This window comes from Gavialis gangeticus, unplaced genomic scaffold (assembly GCF_001723915.1).
Source record: "Gavialis gangeticus isolate Ggan-Ray unplaced genomic scaffold, GavGan_comp1, whole genome shotgun sequence".
NCBI lineage: Eukaryota > Metazoa > Chordata > Crocodylia > Gavialidae > Gavialis > Gavialis gangeticus.
The window spans coordinates 75,881,762-75,897,855 of record NW_017729022.1 but is presented as its reverse complement, the minus strand read 5'-3'; the positions used below and the strand labels follow the sequence as shown (position 1 = coordinate 75,897,855).

General features: G+C 41.7%; 1 protein-coding gene across 2 annotated transcripts in view; it reads left to right on the top strand.

The window, feature by feature from the left end:
* BRAF (B-Raf proto-oncogene, serine/threonine kinase) overlaps positions 1-16,094 on the top strand; it is a 148,050-nt gene that overhangs the window by 35,158 nt on the left and 96,798 nt on the right. For both annotated transcript variants that reach the window (XM_019515423.1, XM_019515424.1), the window contains exon 2: positions 5,767-5,868. In XM_019515423.1, coding sequence (XP_019370968.1) covers positions 5,767-5,868 — 102 coding nt within the window. The remainder of the gene's footprint in view (positions 1-5,766; positions 5,869-16,094) is intronic.

Genomic DNA, 16,094 nt, shown 5'->3' with positions numbered 1-16,094 from the left:
AAAGAGGTGATCCTCCCCCTCTATGCGGCAGTGGTCAGGCCGCAGTTGGAGTAGTGCGTCCAGTTCTGGGTGCCGCACTTTAAGAGGGATGTGGACAGCATGGAGAGGGTCCAGAGGAGGGCCACTTGCATGATCAGGGGACAGCAGGGCAGGCCCTATGAGGAGAGACTGTGGGACCTGAACCTGTTCAGCCTCCACAAGAGAAGGCTGAGGGGGGATCTTGTGGCCTGTTACAAACTAGTCAGGGGGGATCAGCAGGCATTGGGGGAGTCACTGTTCCCCCGAGCGCCGTCAGGAGTGACCAGGAATAACGGTCACAAGCTAGCAGAGGGTAGGTTTAGGTTAGATATCAGGAGGCGCTGCTTCACGGTCAGGGCAGCTAGGGTCCGGAACCAGCTTCCAAGAGAAGTGGTGCAGGCTCCCACCCTGGGGATTTTTAAGAGGAGGTTAGATGAACACCTTGCTGGGGTCATTTGACCCCAGTACTCTTTCCTGCCATGGCAGGGGGTCAGACTAGATGATCTGCTCAGGTCCCTTCCAACCCTAGAAACTATGAAACTGCATCTGGAACCTGGATCTTCTGGCTCTCTCCATAGCTGCATTAGCCTGTTACCTTCATTGCAGCACTACTTGGAAAGGGGAATCAGACCCCACTTAAATCTTGACAGAGTAGTCATATAGCAGCCTCGTTCCCACAACTACTTCCTTCGTGGTCCAAAGGTAGTTTTCTCTCCCAGTTTGTTACCAAATCCAGTTGTATGTAGCTTTTAAATACTGTAGTAATTTTCCATGATTAGTTGTCAGACTCTAAACAGTTTGGTATTTGATGTAGTGTAAGGAAATACTCTTGAAATAACTGTAAATAAATGCATCTGAAAGGATAATATGATTAATGTTGATAATTGGACACACAGTTTGGGTTACCAAGTATGGAGTATTTCTTATAAGACAGTTGGATAATGTTTTTCCTCTCCCACTGCCAACACTTACTTACATGCATACTAGGGCTGTGCAAAGCTTCGGGTGCTGATTCAATTTGGAGGTGATTCGGCTCAGTTCAGCTGCTGAATCTGAATTGAATCAGGAGACCAATAAATCAGGAGCCACAGGGAGCTTTACCTGGACTCCATGCTGGTAAGTAGGGGGCAGGCCAGGGCTAGAGGAGGGGGGAGGGGACCATGGGGGGACTCCTGCCAGGCCCCATCCCCTGCCTGTTCCCCCAGCCCCCTGAGTGCCCCCTGATCTCCGCTTTAAAATACTGGGCTTTTTATTTTATTTTTTTAAAGAGCTGGGATGCTGGGGCCGGGTGGGGGCAGCCATTGATGGTGCTGGCATAGCGGGGAGGGGACGGGGGGTCTGTTTGATTCGGCGACAGCCAAATCTTTGATTTGGATTCGGCTGAATCAATTTGGGACAGTGATTCAAATCACTGTTCCCTGACTTGGCCAAATCTAAAGGGAATACTAGCTGCTTTGCACAGGCCTAATGCATGCATACATACAAACAATCAAGCTTGTGGACACAATGTTAAAAAGTATCTCTTTGAAAGTCTTTGGGTCTGCCTGGAATAAATGAGTACATTGTTAGAGGGACAAGGATTACATAAATGATAGTTGTGATGGTTGTTCTAACCATGGTAGAGCATATCCATGCTGCATCTGAGTTTGAAAAAGCCCTTGTTCCCTGTTAATATATGGTTCTTCCAATTTCTCTTGTCAGGACTTCTAGAATCTCTACACAATCTTTCACAGTTCTGTGGAACATGCAAGAAATTTGGAACCCAAAAGAGACTTATTTAAGTATTAATTAGATTATCATCCCAAAATGAAGTTTCTCCAGGCATTGTTGACCTTGGTGTAGAGAGAGAGTTAACCATATTAATCTGAAGTTAGGCAGAAGGAAGGGCAGTGTGGCACTTTTTAGACTAACTTATTCACAGTCATGAGCTTTTATAGGCTACAGCCTACTTTGTCAGATGTTTGTTTGTCATTTGTTAACATGAATTTCACCATAGAATGCTCAAGATATTTAAGGTGCGAAACTGATCTTTCAGTTGTTGGTCTTGTGTATGCTGATGTATGCTTTAAAGATCTTTTCACAGAGGAGAGGTGACTGGTTTCCTACAAATCTCTCAGTTGAAGATTCGGTCCCCTCCACATGGTCTAGTGGGGCTACAGAATTTGGCTTAAATAACCTAACAAACAGATTAAGAAAATCTGATTTCTCCTGGCAAAAAATAAATTAATTAAAAATAAAATAAAATATAATAAGTATATAAATGTGTGTGCGCGCACACGCACACTTGACCCCATGCCACTAAATTAAAGCAGAAACATTTTATTTAATTTAGCTATACTTCTGCATAAAAGACAGAGGCATTATGTATATAAAGGATGCAGTAATTTTCATAGAAGAAGCACAAATGACACATATGTAATAATTGAACTACTTCTAAGTCAGGTGACTTGCTATGCTCTCTCTATTTTTGCCAGTACATATGTGGAGAGAATTTGGCCCAATCACTGGTTGCATCATAGGTTACTTATAGGGCAGTGCTAATAATTCTGGTTGTTTTACATTTTGATTATTCTGGAAAATAGGTGCAACACATTATGTGTTTACCTAGTTTGTATCCAATTGTATAATTGTTCTTTTATCCAACAATGTGTTCTGTAACCTTAAGCAGGCCTTATAAAGATTTTTTTTTTTAAGGGTCAAAAATAGGATCTTTTTTTTTTCTCTAGCAAAACGTAGCTCGCAGGATGGAAAGATCTCCAGAACTGTTGGAGCTTGTAGACTTAATTTTTGTTCGGATAAATGGAAGAAGACAGTGCACTTGGTTGTACTGCTGGGGACAATTGTTTTCCTTCTAAAGACAGATGATAAGATCGAACTGTCGCAAACTCCTCTGTGACCGTTTCAGGCTGGACCTAAGGAAAAACTTCTTTCCTGTGCAAGCCACCGAGGTTTGGAATAGACTGCTGCTGGAGGTAGTTCAAGCACCTACCTTGAATGCCTTCAAGAGACATTTGGATGTCTATCTTGCTGGGATCCTATGACCCCTGCTGACTTCCTGCCCTTTCGGCAGGGGCTGGACTCATTGATTTTCTGAGGTCCCTTCCAGCCCTAGTGTCTATGAAAGCTATGAAATAAACATCTGGAAAGTTGGATTTTTCAACATAGATGGTAACATGGCAATATGTCATGCTGAGCCCTGTCCGGCCATGAGGCTTTCTTAACAAGATGCTATTGATGGTATCATATCAACCTAACAGAGAGGTTACTGTAGCCAGCAGATTTTAGAAAGAATCCAAGTCTTGAGAATAGCCCTGATGTTCCCAGTTGTAATTGCATTATGCATACAACACTTAAAGAGGCTGTCTGGTTATTATGACCAGTTGTGGTAGTCATTCTTAAACCAAGCGTGGCTCATAACCTCTGCAAAGCACTGGCTTGCTTAGGATCAAACTGAAGTTGAGAGAGAACTGAGAGTCCCTCAGTCCAAATTAAAGTAATCTTAGATTTTTCCTGACTGGGATGCAGTGTATCTGTATAAAGCGTAGTTTTCAAAAATTGCTCTTTGTACACCTGGTATAGGTGACCTGATACCCCCCCCCCCCCCCCCCAAAAATGGTCCATTCAAGCAGGTAGGCTAATTATGGCTCATCAGAAACTCTGTGAATATTGATTGGATGGTATTCCACAGAATACTCCTACCAAGTATACTTTTCAACAAAGAAAAAGCTTAATTGTATTCTCTGCCTACACATTATTAGAGCCACAACAGTTGTCCCAGACTGAGTTGGTAGATCTTTCATGAGCGAATCATGCCACAGATACTTGTGACTCATCTGTGATCAACAGATTACTGATGTTCTATGTAACTTGCTTAATGGTCCACTAGTAATGGATATTTTTTTTTTCTGTTCATTGGTTTAGAGAGGTGAGGAATTCATGTACCTATTGTTCCTTACTAACAAAGTAAATTGAAGATGACTTCCCTGGCAGAGTCCTTCTGACAAATAGGCCAAGTTCATGATTCATGCTGAGGAGGAATAGTAGATGACTTGCTGTGTCCTTTCTGCTGCTTGTACCAACACACATAACAGCTACTTTGTCTTTCTAGGACTTCCCTTCACCCATTTAAAAAAAAAAAAAGTGAAGCTGATTTCTCCCATAGTCTTGGAGCTGGTGAAGGGATTCTAGAAATCGTACTCACCGTTCCTTTCCCTCTTGTCTCTATGAATTTTTCAGATAGTTTCCTCCCCTTTTAGAAGGGCTGCGTGCTTTCTTTTCAGCAGCTGGTATGTTTCTCATTTCTACTTTTCTAGCTTTATAAAAGAAGCTGCAGTTCAGAGTATTGGTTGCTGGGTGCAAAATAAAAGATAGCCATGCAGGAAGGAATGAAGTCATTAGCTGTCCAACTTCCAGTGAAGAAATTAAGATGTTTATAATGGGGATTATCGCAGAAAGCCAATGTGTCAGTTGGAGGAAGAGTTTCTCCTAACCCTTGACATATATTGAATTGTTAGTGTAGGGGAGGGATATTAAGATATAAACCTTACCTTAAGATGGATAGATTTTTTTTCAAAAGTGTTAAAATGACTTGAATAAAAATTTCATTGAGTGTCAGTGAAAATTATTAAATGACTCGAACTTTTGAAAATACAACTCCATAAGCTTAGTAGGGTCAAAGCTGAGAAGGTCTCCAGCCACGCTGACAGACTGGGATTCTTATGTTCACTAAAATGTAATGTGTTTTGGGAAGTGGGTAACCAGTATGTTGTTTTGAAGGTTTTAGGTATGCTAAAGGTACAGTAGTATGTACTTCTACTAAATGCCTTTCAAAGGTAATGTTGAAATTCTATCTTAAGTCTCCTTTTGATATTCTTCCCAAACATGCACCCAATTCCAGCGGGATCTTATTACATGCTTTTATTTGATAAATTCCTTTAGGCTTCAAATGACAAAGCATATCTGTTTGGTGTTCTGTTTGTTTTAACCTGCTTATACTAAGTTTGCTATTTTCAAGACAGATGTCTAAATAGAGTTGCATTATCATTGCTGCTTCTTGGCAAGGCCACAGTTTCAAGGTCCTATTAACAAAACATTTGTTTATGAGTTCAGGGAAAATTTGGCCTCTATAGCCAGTGTCTGAGTTTACATACGGATTTGGAAGGCAGCCATATAGAGTTCTCTGCATTGTTTTACATGCTGTTACTGCTTGAACTTGGTCTTATGGCTGCGAGAGTGAAGATTATAGACTCTGTTCCAGAACTATTACAGAATTAGAAGAGATCTAACTCTTCTTTCTATTTATTTTAGGGATGGCTTAGTCCTTAGTAGTTACTGGTGAATTAGTGAAATATTTCCCTCAAAATATGAGTTTATTTAAAACCTCTGAGAAGCTCTGTTCCAACCCGAGAAGCTGGGCTCCCATACCTGTTAATAGAACATATGTACATACCTGTAATTTTTTCTCTAAAAAGTATAATTTGTAACCATTACCCTATACTTTAACCAACTCCCTTCTTCAAGACTGAAGTGTTTTCATTGTTTGTTAAATTTTGTAACCCAGAATAATTCATTTTGGTCCAGGGTGTACTCTATAATTAATTCAGTAAAATGTGGATTTTATAATTTTTTTTCCTTTTAAGGAAAAACTTAAAACTTACTTGCAAGATAAGCGAGTTCATGTTTTCTAGTTATTTAAGATACACTTTTGATTATCTTTTGTAATTACATATAGACACATTTGTATTTTAGGTATGGAATATCAAACAGATGATTAAATTGACACAAGAACACATAGAGGCGCTGCTAGACAAGTTTGGAGGAGAGCATAACCCACCATCGATATACCTAGAGGTAAGCTCTGAATATCATATAAACTTGTAGCTGGTGATTGTACTTTCAAATGTTTGATACATTAGACTAAAGTATAAAGGTAGAAAAATATTTTCTTGTCTATATATAAAAGCAAATTATACTTTTAATATTTGGAAAACAGCCATTAATGTGAGTCTGGCCCTACCGTGGCAAGATGCAGCATACACGTACGTCTGTGAGGGAGAAGCAGCAAACCACTGCAGTAGGCATGTAAGTACAATTAGAGCGCAAAACTAACTCTTTGGTTATGGACAGACTTAACAGTTGAACCATTCTAAAACATCACTGAGAACTGGTTCATAATTGTCACGGGTAGAGGTGTCCTTGTGTACAGTGCTCTAGTATTCCAGGTAGAACGTTCAGGATTGAAGTGATATGGCTCCAACACCAATGGGTGGGGGTGAGCACCCTGGAGCATGCCTCACGTTTGGGAGAGAAGTTTACGCACATGCTTTCAGGATCCCAGAAGGTGGGTGACCTGTGGCTGGGTTTGTTTTCATGTTTCTGCTCTCCCTTCTCTCTCCTGAACGTGTGTTCAGTAGTCTACACTTTAACCAAACTCTTCACTGTGTGTCAGACCAACAAAAGGGAGAAAAAAAGGCAGTAGGGTTCCGGCTGCATATCAGAGTGGCCAGTTGCAGAGGTGGTGGTGAAGAGTGATACAGTGTGAGAAGTCTGGGGGACTGGCCAGATCCGCATGACAGGTCTAGGATTTTGAAAAGAACTCAAACCAGTCTGCCGGACAGGAAGTCGGGGAAGAGAGGTCAGGAGTAGCTAACAGATAGCAAAGTTGCCAAAGAAAAGGTAGCTTGATTATTGGAACATCAGGACCATTAAAAAGGAAAGAGGGTTGTTAAGATCTGGAGTGAAGAGCAATGAATAGGAATTGGGTAGATTATGATGAGCCATGAAGTCCATTGTCTCTGTCAGCTCTGCCTAAAGGAAAATGCTATTGCTGCTGCTGGGCAGTTGGATTTAAACTTTGGGTGGAGCAAGAATCAAAGCAGGGTGTGACTGCACTACTGCAACCCCTTGGATCTGCCCGTGTTGGAGTCTGCCCCTCCCTCCATGTAGCTCTTTGAGGGAAGAGAAGGAAAAAAAGCAGCAGCCTTCTTACAGTGTCTCAGTGCTTCTATTCTGAGCAGAAAAATCAGCTTCCCCACTAACGACATAGACTTCAGTTTTGGAAGGATAATTGTTGGGGGGAAAGGTGAATGTTATATGTGAGTAAATACTGTATTTTAGACTTTTATCTAAATACCAGAACAGTTTGAACTACATTTTACTATTTCATAATGATCTCTGTTTTCTAACTCTTAAAGTTTGGCTTCCAGTGGTTTTGTATACTTGCAAACTTAATGCATTTACTACTTCAGTATCATTAGCTCAATTCATATCTCTCTTCTGCCTTTAGGTACTGATACAGGCTAACTAGATTTCTTTTATGGTTAATAGTAATTGGTGTGTTTTGTGGTTTTGTTACAGGTTTGTATATCGGGTTGCTTTAACATTGGTATCAAGCCCAGATTTTCAGTGTTGGCATAGCTAATTCATTACACTCTTGTGCCACTCAATTCTGTCTAAATTGCACATTTCCTCCCGCCCCCCAACCCCCCCCCCCAAACAAAAACAAACGCCAAGAACTTGTATGTTGTTAATGACTTCATGAAGTTGCTAATATCTAACATATTTTCACTGGAAGCAGGGAGAGGGTATTTAGAGTAGGAAATGGGTAATACTTGAAAATCCGAGAGTTATTTCTGTATACAGTAGAATTGTTTACGGATGGAAAGGACCTTGGGAGGTCATCTAGTTCAACCCCTTGATCCAAACAGGATCATCCCTGTCTAAACCACAGTATTTCTAACCTGTTTTCCAAAGCTTCCATGGATTCCATAACCTCTTTAGGTAATCTGTTCCATTACTTAATTGCCCTCATAGTTACGTATTTTGTCCTACTATCCAACCTACACTTTCCTTCTTGCAGTTTTAAAACTGCTGCCTCTTGTCCAGTACCTTGTGGCTATAATAGTCTATCATCATCTTTCAAATAACCACCCTTTAGGTATTTGAAAACTGTTACCAGACCTCTCCCGCATTCCTTTCTGCTGACTAAACAATCCCAGTTCTTCCAACCTTCTTATAATAAGTGATGGTTCCTGGATCTCTGATAATTTTTGTTGTGCTCCGCTGGATTTTTTCCAATTGTCCATGTCCTTTGAAGTGTCGTGCTCAAAACTGGATGCAGGACTCTAGATATGAGGCTTTACCAGTGTTGAACAGAATGAAAGAATCACTTCCCTTGATTTGCAAGTTACGTTCCTATTAATGCTTTCCAGTATCCTGTTGACTTTTTTTTTTCCTTCTCAGTCCCATGCTTCAAACGTGAATGAAGTTATTAAGCAAAACCAGACCTAGGATAGAACCTTGGGATAACTTTATTCCATACCTCCTATCAATTAAACATTGAGCTACTCTTTGAGTACAGTTGTCCAACCTGTTAAGTATCCAGCTTATAGCACTTCCATGCAGCTTGTATTTTCTTAGTTTATTGATGAGAACATCGTTGGAGACTTGAGAGGCACAGATCCTATTGCCTTGTCATAGGAGGAAATCGGCTTGCTTAAGCATGGCTTACCCTTGACAAATACATGCTAGATGTTTCACAGTTTGTAGGGTTGGAAGGGACCTGAGCAGATCATCAAGTCTGACCCCCTGCCATGGCAGGAAAGGGTACTGGGGTCAAATGACCCCAGCAAGGTGTTCATCCAGCCTCCTCTTAAAGACCCCCAGGGTAGGAGCCAACATCACTTCTCTTGGAAGTTGGTTCCAGATCCTAGCCACCCTGACTGTGAAGTAGCGCCTCCTGATATCTAGCCTAAATCTACCCTCTGCCAGCTTGTGACCATTATGATGATCTTGCCCATGGGCCCCTTACTCAGTTTTGGCAAGCTGTTGAGGGCCGCATGACAGGCAGCCAGGGGAAGATAAATACTAATTTTCTAAATGTTTTAAGGGGCCCATGGGCCAGATAGAATGTCCTGGTGGGCTGCATGTGGCCTGCGGGCTGCATTTTCCCCACCCCTGGCCTATATGTTTATTTCAAAAGTACTGTTTTCAGATCTGCCTCTCACTTCCAAGTTTTTAGGGAGAGTAGGGTCTGACAGTAAGGAGAGGGGAGAAGGGGATGCAGGGGGAAGAAATTTGGGCAGAGGGCAAGGTGGCTACTTGACCTCCCCCCTGACTTATTTTCCCTGCTGTAGCAGTGAGAGGGAGACAAATTCAGGGAAAAACTTCCAATAATTAGATTCTGTTCCTGAAAAAATTATAATAAGCTTATACAATTTCCATATTATATTCAGCATTGTCTTGTATTTGAGTGAATGTGATACTTTTAAGTGTTTTTTTTTGTTGCCCTACTTGTTGGGTGTTCTCTCTGCATGCTTATGTGGTAGTCTTATACTTATCCCTAATAATATGGACAAGTCTCCACTTTTTGTAAAATTCCTCCGTGAGTTTCAGCTCATTGAAGAGTTTGCTGGTTAGCCAGGCTGATCTCATGGTGCACTTATCTTTCCTTTGCACTGGGATAGCATGCTTTTGCTTCTTTAGTATTCTACTTTAAAGAGACAGTGGTTTCCTCTGGATTCCTTTTCTTTTGATACTTGCCTGCCCACCAGTTCCCAGAATCTGTTGGTTTGCTTTTCTGAAATCCAGGGTCTTTTTATTCTGGTTCTTCCTTTCTTTTCCTTAGGATCTTGAGCTCTCATCATTTCATGGCCACTGTTACTGAAATTGCCATTCACCTTCAGATCCACCAAATCCACCCTACTGACAAACAGCCATTAACCAAATCCACCCTACCGACAAACAGCAAATTAGAGAGCTGCTCCATGATCTGCACCAAAAAAATCTATCTATCTTTGTATAGAGATATAACCCTTTATGGGCTTCAGTGGAGGTGGTGCTGTCCCCTACCTTGGGGGTCTTCAAGAGGAGACGGGACAAGCACCTAGCTGGGGTCACATGACCCCAGCACTTTTTCCTACCACTGGCAGGGGATCAGACTCCATGATCCTCTGAGGTCCCTTCCAACCCTAGCATCTATGAATTTGACTTAATCTTTCCAACAAGTGTTATGGTAATTGATGTCCCCCATCAGCACCAGGTCCTGCAATATAGATGTTTTGTTTTAGCTATCGGAAACAAAAACTTTGTCCACTTCGACCTTCTGGTTTGTTTGTGTATAGCAGATACCCACCATGACATCTTCCTTGCTGTTTTTCCCTTCTTACTTTGACCTAGAGACTTTCAACAGTTCTGCATCCAACTTTATACTGTACCTCAGAATCAGTGTGTGGGTGTGTGTGTGTGATATAACATGCTGAGACACCGTCTCCTTTAATGTGGCCTGTCCTTTCTGAACAAGTTATATTTATCTGTGACAGTATTCCAGGCATGTAAACTATGCTGCCAAGTTTGTTACTCAATGACTTCATACTTGTAGGATTGTGCTAGGACTTCCAGTTTTTCCTGTTTATACCCCATGTTTAGCTTATGAACATCTCAAATGACTAGCCAGTTATCCTGCTAATTTCCATCTTAGAACATAGTTGATTCCCCTTGTTGCCTCCCCTTTCTTGGTCTTTATTTGGTCACCTGACTCTTTATCTCCAGTCTCCTGTGTTACCTAGCTATATCCCATCTTGTTAGGTTTTAACAAACCTGTGCTTGTTTAAAGAGTGTGCAAAGACACTCTTCCCTTGCTCCAACAGCTAGACTGTGTCTCTGCCCACCAATCCTTGGAATATCGTTCCATGATCAAAAAGCCAAAGTGCTGCAGATGATACCATGTGTGCAGTTGCATGTTGATTTCCAGGATGCCTGCTTCTGCTTGGGTCTTTATCCTTGACCAGAAGAATTGATGAAAATACAACCAGAGCCTCAGTTCCCTTTACCTAGTGCCCAGAACCCTCTAGTAGATTTGGATCTGCTCAGGGTCACCCATGGCAGTATCACATGGATGAGCAGCATGGAGTAATAGCAGAGATGTGGGGTGGAAAATTTTCCAAAACTGAAAATCTTTCAGAAAATTTTCCAGTGCTTTATTTTTCCATGGGAAGTTTTCCATTTTAAAAAATTCAATTTTTTTCATAAAACTTATTAGTAACAATTAATGTATGCCAATACAATATTAGGCAAGCTTGGTGGGTAGCAGAGAATATGTCTCCTCACATGGTAGAAGGGATACTGTAACACTCGACTGTTATCCAGGATTGCTCTAAGGATCCTAGGCCTTCCACCAAAACCAGCTTCTTGTGAATGGAACTGGAAGCACAATTAGTGAAGAAGATGCAGTGTGATGAGAAATTGCCTTTGCCCATAGACTTATTGGTAAAACCATCCTTTAGCGACGAGAATGTGGTTTAAGTAGTTCTGAATCAGTTTTGCCTCAGTCTGATTCTGAAATGGAACTAATAAGTAGTGCAAGTGATTCTACAGATAGTGACGGTGAAACTGGAGGTGCCGCAACGACCTCAATGGAAGAGAGTTAACCTCTGTTGAAGTAGAAGAGTGGACAACCATGGCATATCATGCACAGTTCTTTGGACGTGCTAAAATTAGTGTCTCAACGGTTTTCGGTGCCTTACACTGTTTGTTTAAATTTTAAGAAAAAAAATTAAGGGAAGTACATGCTATTGTGTGTTGTCTTTATTTTTACTGGAATATTTGTAAAAATGTAATTTCTTTCTGTGTAAAGCTTTGGATTTGTTTGAATATAACATTTAAACCACATTAAGTGTGCTGCATTTAATTTTTTTCCTAATCAAGTATTTCAGTTCAAATACTTGTGTCTATTGGGACGTAAAATTAACATGGGGGAACTCTCTTAGTTTTGTTTACTAACTATAAGACAAATAAACGTGCTAAATCAGATCACTCTATTTAGGGCATTGGAAAGTTTTCCAATTCAAAATTTTCTGGAAAACCCACATCTCTGGGTAATAGAAGACCAGATGAGTCCTGGCAGCCTTTCCATAACTTCTTGCATTTGGGCTCCTCACAGTCTGGAGGTCTCTGTTTTATTGTTTTGATTTTTGAAGTTCTCATGTTCACAGATGCTTCACAGCCTAGCTACCTCCTCTGCATCTCCCTTACCTGGGTCCTGAGGAAAACCACCAGGAGACATCTTTCATGCCAGGAGGACTCCACCCAACTGGCTCTGTTTGGCAGGAGCAGTAGTGCAACTAAGGGAGCATGACCAGGGAAACAGCCTCAGGTGCTGACTTGGCATGTGTGCGGGAAAACAGCAGATCCTGCCCTATGCACTGTCCCCATTCCAGGCAGAGATTTGTTCAGTTAGGCCTATAGGTAGGGATAACATATTTACCTGCATAGCACAGGCACCTTTTCTCTGAAAATGACGTGCGTTTTAGGTGACCAAACTGTTTTTTTTTCTTTGCTGGAGCGATAGCAGGGAAATGTTGTGTTCTAGTGGCTGCCAAGGTGGATGCTGCTTGTCTCTGGCCCAGCAAGCAGAAGGGCCCGGGGCAGGGGCAAGCAATTATTTCGGACAGAGGGCTGCTTACTGAGTTTCGGCAAGCCATCAAGGGCCACGTGACAGGCAGCCCAGGGCAGATTAATATTAATATTCTAAATTTTTTAGGGGCCCCGTGGGCCAGGTAGAATGGCCTGGTGGGCCGCATCTGGCCCCTGGGCCACATTTTGCCCACCCCTGGCCCAGGGTCTTGTTAGCTGCCTCTAAGCTGTAGCTATCAACTATGTACTGTAGCTTGTGCTTGAAGGAGCAATTGTGTTAGCTCGGGGTGAGTGAGTTGCTGCAAGCAGTCTGTAGTATCTTGATGAGGCTTGTGGTGTAGAAGCAACTCCCTGTTACTTATAGGAACTTGTATAAAGAACTATTTATGGTTTTAAAAAAAAGAACTAAGAATCTTGCTGCCATAGCAAGGGTCTGTAATGTAGTTTGTTGCTGTCCTGCCACACCAGGAAGTTTCTGCTGTCACACTGAGACTTCCTGGATATTGTGTTCAGGAGGACTTACTTATTCTGTCACAGTTAGCCATGACAGGATAGGCCTTCTCATTCTTCCTGAGAAAGTAGAACAATCAGCTAGCTACCTCAGATGTCTGTACACAAATGCATGGAGCCTAGGAAACAAGCAGGAAGAACTGGAAACCCTTTCACAGTCACAGAATGATGATGTGATTGGAATAACAGACATGGTGGGAGCTCGCATGGCTGAAGCACTGTCATGGATGGGTATAAACTGTTTGGGAAGGACAAGCTGGGGGAAGAGGAGATGGAGGAGCAGTTACTCTTTATGTTAAAGAGCTGTATGATTGCTCAGAGTTCCAGTATGAAGCTGGAAATAGGCCTGTTGAAAATCTCTAGGACGATTAAAAGAGCTAGCGGAAGTTTCCCAGTCACAGGCCCTTGTTGTCATGGGGTAATTGTCACCCTGGCATCTGCCGGGAGGGCAATACAGCAGTGCACAGGCAATCCAGGAAGCTTTTGGAGAGTGTTGGGGACAACTTCCTGGTGCAAGTGCTGGAGAGGCCGACTAGAGGCTGTGTTCTTCTTGACCTGCTGCTCATAAACAGGGATGAATTGATGGGGAATGTAGAAGTAGATGGCAACTTGGGTAGCAGTGACCACAAGATGATTGAGTTCAGGATCCTGAGGAAAGGAAGAAGAGCAGCAGAGTCAGGACTTTAGAAAAGCTGACTCTGACTCACTCCGGGAACTGATGAGCAGAGTCCTCTGGAGGCCAGTCTGAGGAGAAAAGGAGTCCAGAAGAGTTGGCTGTACTTCAAAGAAACCTTACTAAGGGCACAAGAACGAACTATCTTCATGCTCAGGAAGACTACCAAGTATGGTAGAAGACCAGCTTGGCTTAGCAGGGAACTCTTCAGCAAGCTAAAACATGAAAATGAAGCTTACAAGAAGTGGGAACTTGGACAAACAGGGAGGAGTATAAGAGTATTGCTTGGACATTCAATGATGAAATCAGGAAGGCCGAAGCACAACTGGAGTTGCAGCTAGCCTGGGACTTGAAGGGTTTTTCCAAGTATGTCAGCAACAAAGAGAAGATCAGGGAAAGTGTTGGGTCCCTTTACTGAATGGGGGAGGCAACCTAGTGACAGATGATTATGGAAAAGGCTAAAGTATTTAATGCCGTTCTTACATCAATCTTCAGTGGGCTTTTTTAGTCTGGAGCAGAGGAGACTGAGAGGGGATTTAATAGCAGCCTTCAGCTACTCGAAGAGGGGTTGAAAGAGGATGGAGCTGGATGGTTCTCAGTGGTGGCAGATGACAGAACAAGGAGCAATGGTCTCAAATTGCAGCAAGGGAAGATTAGGTTATATATTAGAAAGAACTTTCTCCCCAGGAGGGTAGTAAAGCGTTGGAACAGGTTACCCGGAGAGGTGGTGGAATCTCCATCATTCAAGGCTTTTAAGGCCTGGCTAGACAAAGCTTGGCTAGGATGATTTAATTGGGGGTGGTCCTGCTTTGAGCAGGGGATTGGACGAGATGACCTCCTGAGGTCCCTTCCAAACCTAATTTGCTGCAATTCTATAAAGAGACCACCTCTGTATAGAATTCTAACTGGTAGTTTATTGTGCCCAGGTATCACTGGATTTAAAAGGTTTTTTGGTTGTACGCTAGTGCGGATTATTAATTTCCCTTTTACTCTTGTGCACATCAAAATCAGATGGCTGAGGAAAGAGCTATTTATGTATGCTCATTTTGGGGACTGGGCTCTCTGACCCTAATAATCACAGCTTCTTGACAGACTTTTCAGTTTCTGTTGCACCCTACATGCCAGGCTTCTGCTTTGCTCTGCTTAGATGCACTACCCTTTTAATTAGTGATCCTATATATTAGTGCCTCAGAGATATTGCATGATGATGTTTTTTGGTTTCTTGCTTCGTGTTCATCATGTAGGAAGTTTTTTAATTAAAAATAATTAATTTAAGATTGCCTTTTTCCAAACAGTTGTTTTAAGATGGATTTAAGGTAAAGATAAAAAATCATTACAAGTTGTACTTATAATGCCAAAAACACGTTTTAAATCGGGAAATTAAAAGTAAAGTTTACACTTAACTGTATATTTCCGTATCTTAAGAATTATAAAGTACATAAACAATCTTGACTCTCTGTACCTGTGGCATAAGTACAGGGCAAGGACACATTATATATTTTTCCTTATATGTCTTTTAGCTCTTCTACACCCTCTCAATATACATATGGAAAAATATATAATGTGTCCTTGCCCTGTGTATATATGTGTGTATGTATGTTATTCAAATATATCTATTTGTATATAGATATGACATATGGCAAGTACTTCAGAGCAGAATCAAGGTTTAGTTACTTCACTGTGTATTTCCATTTATGAACATGTTAGCACATTTTTGAACAACATGATGTTTTTGGCCTGGTGTAAGAATAGTACTTGATCATTAAAAGGTGTCTTGTCCGCTACTGGTTTGTCTTGAATATATCATAAATTTCAATTCAGTGGTGTCATACCAAAAGATAATTTGCAGGATTTGCATTTCACAGTAGTTGCAAGTTTTGAGGGTAATCTGACTAGAATCAGAACCACAGCCAAGGTGTGGCAGACAAACACAGTACATTTCAGTAAATGCAAGTAGAACTAAGAAAAATACACCATAAAATTTGTTGGATATAAAGAATAACTTGGAATTGGAGGGAGAAGGGAGTGAATGGACTTTGCAGTTAAATTAAAAGCTGCTCAACAAATATAAATGTTATAGAAAAATGCACTAAAATTCAAAAACTGAACTATTTGCATAGCCACTGTGTTCTGTCTCTACAGATCCTTAACTTTGACTTGTATCCACACTATATCTTTATTTCGTTAGCTCTTTCTGCTCGGTGTGTCTAATATAAAGCTATTTTGTTCATCCATGCAGCTAAAATTTCCAGCTAGCACAGTGGTTGTCAACCATGGGTACATGTACCCTTGGGATAGTTAAGTGTCATAGGGGGTATGCAGAATTGATGTGGCTGATAACTACTGTGTGCATGTGCACAGCATGCAGGTGGCCAGGAGAGCAACCAGGTCTGGCCGGTAAGTCTGTTGTGGGGGAAGGGGCAGAGGCAGGGGCTGTCCAGCCAGGGCGGGGCACAGGACTGAGCTGCGGTTGTGGGGGGGG